This window comes from Penaeus chinensis, chromosome 14 (genome assembly GCF_019202785.1).
Source record: "Penaeus chinensis breed Huanghai No. 1 chromosome 14, ASM1920278v2, whole genome shotgun sequence".
In the NCBI taxonomy this organism is placed as follows: Eukaryota; Metazoa; Arthropoda; class Malacostraca; order Decapoda; family Penaeidae; genus Penaeus; species Penaeus chinensis.
In genome coordinates, this window is record NC_061832.1 from 17,752,321 (window position 1) to 17,759,820 (window position 7,500).

Here is a 7,500-nt window from a genome sequence, read left to right on the forward strand (position 1 = left end):
TTATCATTTATAGGACAGAAACATTTTGCTTATTCCTTGGGAAGGCAACTGAATTAGCCTTTTTAGAATGAATAGTAGGCAAAACCAGAAAAAAATTAACTCTGAAAATGCTGCCATATTTGGGCAGAATTCCATGCTTGAATTTTCTTTCCATTATGCACAATAGGCTAGATCGTTTATATAAAATTTGAATATAAACAAATGCTATAGATAGTTTGTTGGATGCACCAATAACATCTTTTCTTAGTTACTTGACGACTCACTTTGTGGTAAGTCTATTTTGGTATTTTAGGAATGGTTTCATATATGTAATGTAGGCCTATTAGCCACCAAGAGATTGCTGGATTAAGGTACTGTACAAAAAGTCTAGATATTGTGATGAGTTATTAATCATAACTTGGCACATTATGAACTATGCTTTTATTTTGACCCCAAATGATTTACTTAGGATCTTATTTGAATATTTAGGAAAAATATCTAGCTAGCATGGATTATCTATCACAAATTGTAAAACAAGATAGTTGAAAATTCAAACATTTTCTTATTAATTAAAATGTTTTCCTAAAAATCTTTCATCTGTACAGTTAAGTAGTCTTTCTTTCCCTTCCTCTCTCTCTCTCTCATCTCCCCCCCCCCCCCCCTCTCTCTTTCTCTCTCTCTCTCTCTCTCTCTCTCTCTCTCTCTCTCTCTCTCTCTCTCTCTCTCTCTCTCTCTCTCTCTCTCTCTCTCTCTCTCTCTCTCCATGAAAGTGTAATTGCTGTGGTATAGAAGCCATCATTTTGTTATATTGTTAAATTTCTTGGTAATCTAAAATATCCACACATGGAACAAAGTCATTTTCATATCAATTGGGCATTTTCTTATAATAAAGAATCAGCAATGATGCATGCGTGATAGATGTATCGGTATCGGCATCGTTTCAACTATCTGCGAAGATTCGATGTATCGGAATCATTTGAGCCATTTTCAAGTATTGAGGTATCGGTATCGCGCACACGCACGCACGCGCACACATACGCCCGCGCGGACACGCACACACGCGCACACGCGCACACGCACACGCACACGCACACGCACACACACGCACACGCACACGTGCACACACACACACACACACACACACACACACACACACACACACACACACACACACACACACACACACACACACACACACAGGCCTAGTACGTGACTCCTTGGTGAGAAGGCGCTCGTGGTACATTGATGTATAAAAAATGACCAGGGCCTGTACTTGGCGCCAATGGACTACTTTGTACAGGGAATGTAGGTCGTGCCTTGCCTGGTGGTTTTCTAAGCTGTAAGAATGTACTTCACACAAGGAACTTTACAACTTTACTTTAATATAAATGCAATTGTTACAAGGACGTCAATGCAGATGCTGGTATTTAAAGTATATTTTATTGAAATATTTTTTTTCATGGTATATTTGCTCAAAACAATACACTTATTCATGTAGGTCATTAACAACTGATTCGTTACAAATCCATAAGCATAATATAATACATTTGGCATATAGTAATTCATAAAGAGGCCTGTCACTGACAAGTAGGAGAGATTAATATGTGAAGTTAAGTATCACAATTTAGTGGTTTGATTTTGGTTCTAGGTAAATACACCCTAATGATCAGTTTTAATAACAGTAAAGTGTAATGTGTTCATTGTATATGTATTTATAAATAGGTATTGTGACACTAGCTTAACACTGAATTATATAATTAAATAGTATAGAATTCATGTACATGTGTTTTTTTAGGATTATGAAGAACAGCAATATAGTGCAAGAAGAAAATCAGTGGGGCATGTTTGCAAATGGGCTTTTTGTATGAATATCCCTAGAGTTGTTCAGTTAAATGAAATCGCTACAGAAAATAGTAGAGTAATTCTAGCGTGATTGATGCTTGATTATCGTTTTTTCAAATAAAGTGTTTTCTTTATTTAGATGTAACAGCAATATTATTTTGTACAAGAGTTAATCATATATGAAGTAAAAGTTATATACAAGTTTAAAAGAAATTTAAGATTTCTGTTCAGATCTCGTGTAAGGTAATGGTATATAAAAATAGTCAACTGGAAGGAAGGGGGGAGCATTTTCTACAGAGTCGCAGCTAAACCTATCACAGACATCGGAAGAGCTATCGGGCAACAGCCCAAGTTATGGCAGCAGAGGTGACCGCCAGCAGGTAATGGAGTGATGGGGCAGCAGCAGCTTCGTTATAGGTTTGCGGGCTGTAGGGTCCTCTCTGTGGGGAGTCTTTGGGGCTGCAGGTGCTGAGTTCGCTGAGGGCTCGGTAGTAAATGTTGTCTATGGACTTGTGGAAGGCATCCTCAGGCAGATTCACCAGCTCCGTGGCAGAATCCTACGGAGAATGAAATTAAATATCCTTAACATGCTGTATATTTTAACTTTTTTTCATTTGTTTCCCCCTCTCATATTGTTTTTACCATCGCATGATAGTCTTCAGTAATCAAAATATAAGAAAAAAATCACTTGGCTAAACCCTACCTTGAAGATGACATCTGGTCTCCCATGATATGGCCCAAACATGGTAAAGATATCCTGCCCCTTCGATAGCTGTTGGGAGGCGCGCAGGAGTAGGATCCTAATCTCCTCCACCATCACAGGATTCGACCTAATCCCCGTCACTACCTGCAAGTGTAAGAGGAGAAAACATCCAGTACGGGGGGAGAAATTTCAAATAATCATTCAGTCACTGCTAAAATAGGTAAATTCATAGGTTGACTGCAGACAGTATAAACTCAACTGACTTTTCCTAAACTGCTTCTTATACCTTGTGCGCGGGAACACGTGCGAGATGACAGGTGTTGTAGTCGGCTACGTCGGCGGCGCCGTTGCCCTTGCACAGCAGCCGGAAGTCGAGCGCGCGGAGGCCCTCTGTCCAGGAGGCGTTGCTGTTGCCGTCTGCAAGTGATCAGTAGTCAGGCTTGGGATTTTTGTTTTTATTGTATTATATGTTTTCAATATGACAGCTTAAGACAGGTTGTAAAATTGTTGGCACACATTTAATTGGCAGCATAAAGAAATCTAGAAGAGACTGATAACAATTATGGTAGTAATAATGTTTATAACAGCAGTAACACCAAAAATAGCAACAACAACAACAATAATAATAATAATAATAATAATAATAGTAATGATAATAGCAACAACAACAAAACTATTGATGATAACCAAAACAAGAAAGAACATCACTGCCTATAAAGATGATACAGAACAGCCAAAGAGCACCGAGAAGGCAAGATTAAACACCGCCTCCCACCTCCCTGCAAGGCAGAGACAACTCACTGGTGTTCTCGGCGACAGTGGTATGCTTGACGAAGGCCACGTCGCCTCCACCCTGAACGAGGCACCGGAACGCCCCCGTGTACCCGTAGAAGGCCTCGATGTGGGACCGCTTGCACTTGCCCTCCAGGTTCCCTCCCGCGTAAGTGGGTCCGCTCACGCCTTTCACTGTGGGAAAGAGGTGATCATCATGTCGAGAAAAAATGAAATAATGGAATAACAGAAAGGTTAAATTGATTATGCAGTGGTTATAATGAGTGAATATATTGTAATGACTAGTACGAAATTCTGAAAAATGGGAAGGAAATCCATTTTGTGGTCCCGCTTTACATTGTCCAATACTGAAAAAGGTGACTCTGCACAGAAGGCTTTCTAAGCTCACCATCGTTCCCTATGCAAAGGTCGCACAGCGAGTCGGGATTGGTGCCTTGCGGGTCGTAGTTACTATCCTTGGCCCCGGGAGCGCATGACTGGCTGAAGAACTTGCCGATTTCTCCCGCGAAGTCACAGTTACCCGGCTGGATGAGCCCCGCTTCCAGAAGCGTCACTACAGGTATCTTCCAGCCTGTTTAGAGATGACGTGGAATTAAAACTAGCAAGGAACGTCTCTGGATGACCAACAGCAAACAACGCGAAGCCCCATGTCTCCGTCAGACGGACATGTGGATTTCAACCATCATTCTGAGAGGTCTGGAAAGCCACACAATACATTTTTTTCTGGAGAATATTATTTACTCTATGTGCGATGAGTAGGACAAGCACTAATCAATAATAAGTGATAAGCTAATTTTAGAGCCAGTCATATCGCATGTACATATCTTACCTGCCGTCTTGTCAATACCAGTATGGCAGGATTTTTTGCCATGGAGTTGGCTTATCGAAGTGATCCCTGAGTTGGCTTTCACCACAGCCACAGCAAAGTAAGATGCATCCAGGAGCCCATACCTCTCTGCTACCACCGGATAGATACCATATTCACTGTGCAGAGACATATGTTGAGGTTAGAAATCGAGAGATTCCTTCAAAGAAAACAAAATTGACATGATGTACATTGATTCATATAACTTTTCTTGCTTAACGTGAAAATAAAATAAAAATAAATACAGTGAGGCAGACTCAGACAGGCAGCGATCGCGTACTCACGTGTGACCACGGAATGTGTCTCCTCCGTCCACAGCAGTGATGTCAGCGTTCCCGGCTGCCAACATGGCGAGGCAGTCGTCGGGGGCCGTCGGGACGACGCACTCCAAGGTGGGGCGGATGCGACGGGACTTAAGCACCTGCTGGAGGGCCAGGCACTTGTCCCGGCCCATGCGAGAATCCACGCACAGTCGCACGGGCTTCTCGGGGCAGCCCAGGCGGTCGATGGTCGTGTCGTACCCAGCTTTAGGGAGAGAAAGGTAATGTGATCCGAGTCCATCCTCTGGTCCAGGCAATACTATCATGTGATTGCACGTTAGTAGTGATGTATAGCCAGAGTGTAACTGTGAGAGGGGGAGGGAGGGAGGGAGGGAGGGAGGAGTTAGTTAAGAAGGAAGGAAGGGAGAGATGATTACGGGAACCGAATATTGAAAATACAGAGGCAAACAGAATTTTTTTAAATTAAAACAAAACAAAAAAAACAGAAGAAAATAAAACGAGAATATGAATCCCCTACCATTAAATAAAATTATTACCTTCATTCAGGAATTTGAAGGGAGTAACAGGAGGCGACAGCGTGTGAATCACCGAAGGCACCTCAGTACCCAGGATATACTTGGCCCAAGGCTTCAGTGTCGCCCCCTCGTTCAGCGGTGGCGAGGCCGACTCCATCAGCTTCGTGAGGGCCACTGTAATATCTTTCTGATTGCTGGAGGAATGCGAGAAAAGATGGTGTGTTAGTTGGTATATTTCTGTATTTTTTTCACAGGAATCAAGAAATTGTCATTTCATTTTGTACATATATGCAGCCGTACTGTATATCGGATGAAGATCCTCGTAAGATCTAAAACAGCTTATAGATGCATTAGCGTTCATTTTAACACATGTATAGTATAGACAGTAAAAGGAAAAATAAAAGTACTCACTCCGCATTTGAGCGCGTGAGCCAAGAGGTCCAGGGGCGGGTGGCCCAGCGACACTGTTCGGTTGTGTCAACGTCTAGCACTCGGCCGTCGGGACACAACAGGCCGTAGTCTGACGTAGCTACCTAAAAGCATATTTAGATTCATATAATGGTGTATCTTAATAAAAATACTTCATTTATGAACTAGCTTTCGCCTATCGAGCGAAGTCGCGCTATTTTCAGCATTTGAAAATTAATGCCACTTACAGATGTCCTCTTCTTGAAGAACTTGGAGACAGCGCTCCGCTTCGTCCACGCCACGTCCCCGTGCGAGTCGACCAGGCAACGCAGAGCCCCTTCGTAGCCCGCGTGCACGTCTTGGTCGTCGCATCGGCCTGGATCGCCACACATTGTACACAAGTTGTTGTACTCAGCCTCTGTAGAGAGAGAAGGGGGACGTTAAAGAGAATATCATTCTACTGCCCTGAAAATGAAAATAGCAGCCATATATAGTTGAATGATATTCAGACTGTTACTTTCTCCTTAAATCTGTAAACATAGACGCATTCCATACTTACTGAGTTTTGCGTTCGTTTTATCGTCCGGCACCCATCTGCCGGGGATGCAGGCGAGGCCGAAGTAGCTGGAAGCCGCCTTCAGGTCATGCTCGACGACTGTGATGTCGCTCTGGCAGTTCAACTGAATCTGACCCAATTCCAGCAGCTGTGGAAGGAAGGGTCAGGCTTAATGTGGACTTTTCACTGAACTATAGGATATATTTTCCACTGATCCACAAGGGCCCCTTCCCGTTATTCCTATTTGTAATAACAAGCGTTTTCATTTCCCGTCCGCGCGCCCATCCTCACACTGGACAACCATCCGCTCGACGTCGTCTGTTCCACCAAGCTGCTCGGCGTCACCGTCACGAAACATCGTGAGGTCTGCCTCGTACAAGGTTCACATGCTGCGTCGCCTTGGTCCCTTGGTGTTCCACTTCTACAGCTATTCATCTTACCCAAACTGACCCACGCCTCCCCCGCCTGGTCTCCCTCCCTCACCGCCACCCAGCTGCCACAACTAGAGAGGGTACAGAAAAGGGCAGCCAAGATTTTTCTCGGTCCTGTCTATACCAGCTATGGCAGCGTCTTGACTGCCCTAGGCATCACCTCCCTCGCCACTCACCACACCACCTCACTGCAGCAGTTTGGCCTGAAGCTGCCGTGCCATCCACGCCACCGCGACCTGCTGCCCCCGACACGCTGCCGCCTCGCCAGGCCCCACGCGCCGCCAACAAACTGGTGCCCATCAGGGCCCGCACTGACAGCTACCGCCGGAGCACAATACCTACTCTAGTCCGACTCATCAACGAGCACTACTCAATGGACCGCCCACCACACCTCTTCCACGAGCACTAGTCCACTATTACTAGTCCAGCACTCCTAGCTTACCTGAACTTGCACTTGTCTTTTGTTATTTTGTTGCTCTTGCTTCTTTTGTTATTTTTCCTATAGATTGTTAGTTTATTTTGTTATTTATAGATGTTTATGTATATATACTTTGTCTCTTTATCTGTAGTTATATGTATATTTTCAGCCCCTGACTGCATGGGATTCAAGAAACTGATTATTAGTATTAGTTTTGCTGCCGGTTACTTACGTGCGAAAAGGGGATGCTCCAGCCAGCCGTCCTTCCGTAGCCAGTGTGGCAGGACTTGGATCCCCTCAGGTCCTCCAGGGACTTGATCGCTGACCGTCTCACTAAGGCCACGCCATCATACCGACCTGGTTCTGCAATGCGCACGGATGATTTCTTTTCAGTTTATTTGGCATTGAGCTCTTAAGTGATCTAACCAGCCATGCATTCCCTCTCCCCTGATATCTATAACGTGTTTCCCCTTCTTTACAGTCTCTTTTATTGGCTCTTTTGCAAGGTTTTACAACTGTTTTCAAGCCAAACCTTTTATTCTCTTCATGCAAGCTAAACTGCGCCAACGCTTTAATATCGCATTACCCTTCATCGCATTCTGACCCTCAGCACACCAATGCCTTCAGCCTTTTATCCATTAAAACGCTATGTGCATGGGTTTTCTCAATGTTAACAAAATTGACAATTTAAAGTACCTCAGTCTAAGAAG

At 44.0% G+C, this 7,500-nt stretch overlaps 1 protein-coding gene across 1 annotated transcript in view; it reads right to left on the minus strand.

Annotated features, from left to right (window-relative positions):
• Nucleotides 1–1,405: 1,405 nt before the first annotated feature.
• LOC125032512 (transferrin-like) overlaps nucleotides 1,406–7,500 on the minus strand; it is a 15,287-nt gene continuing 9,192 nt past the window's right edge. The window contains exons 4-15 of the mRNA XM_047623680.1: nucleotides 7,023–7,153; nucleotides 5,945–6,089; nucleotides 5,634–5,803; nucleotides 5,389–5,510; nucleotides 4,999–5,171; nucleotides 4,466–4,706; nucleotides 4,146–4,300; nucleotides 3,705–3,887; nucleotides 3,326–3,490; nucleotides 2,811–2,941; nucleotides 2,525–2,668; nucleotides 1,406–2,378 (exon numbers count right to left, since the gene is read on the minus strand). Of these exons, the coding sequence (XP_047479636.1) occupies nucleotides 2,154–2,378; nucleotides 2,525–2,668; nucleotides 2,811–2,941; nucleotides 3,326–3,490; nucleotides 3,705–3,887; nucleotides 4,146–4,300; nucleotides 4,466–4,706; nucleotides 4,999–5,171; nucleotides 5,389–5,510; nucleotides 5,634–5,803; nucleotides 5,945–6,089; nucleotides 7,023–7,153 (1,985 nt within the window). The 3' untranslated portion in view covers nucleotides 1,406–2,153. The remainder of the gene's footprint in view (nucleotides 2,379–2,524; nucleotides 2,669–2,810; nucleotides 2,942–3,325; nucleotides 3,491–3,704; nucleotides 3,888–4,145; nucleotides 4,301–4,465; nucleotides 4,707–4,998; nucleotides 5,172–5,388; nucleotides 5,511–5,633; nucleotides 5,804–5,944; nucleotides 6,090–7,022; nucleotides 7,154–7,500) is intronic.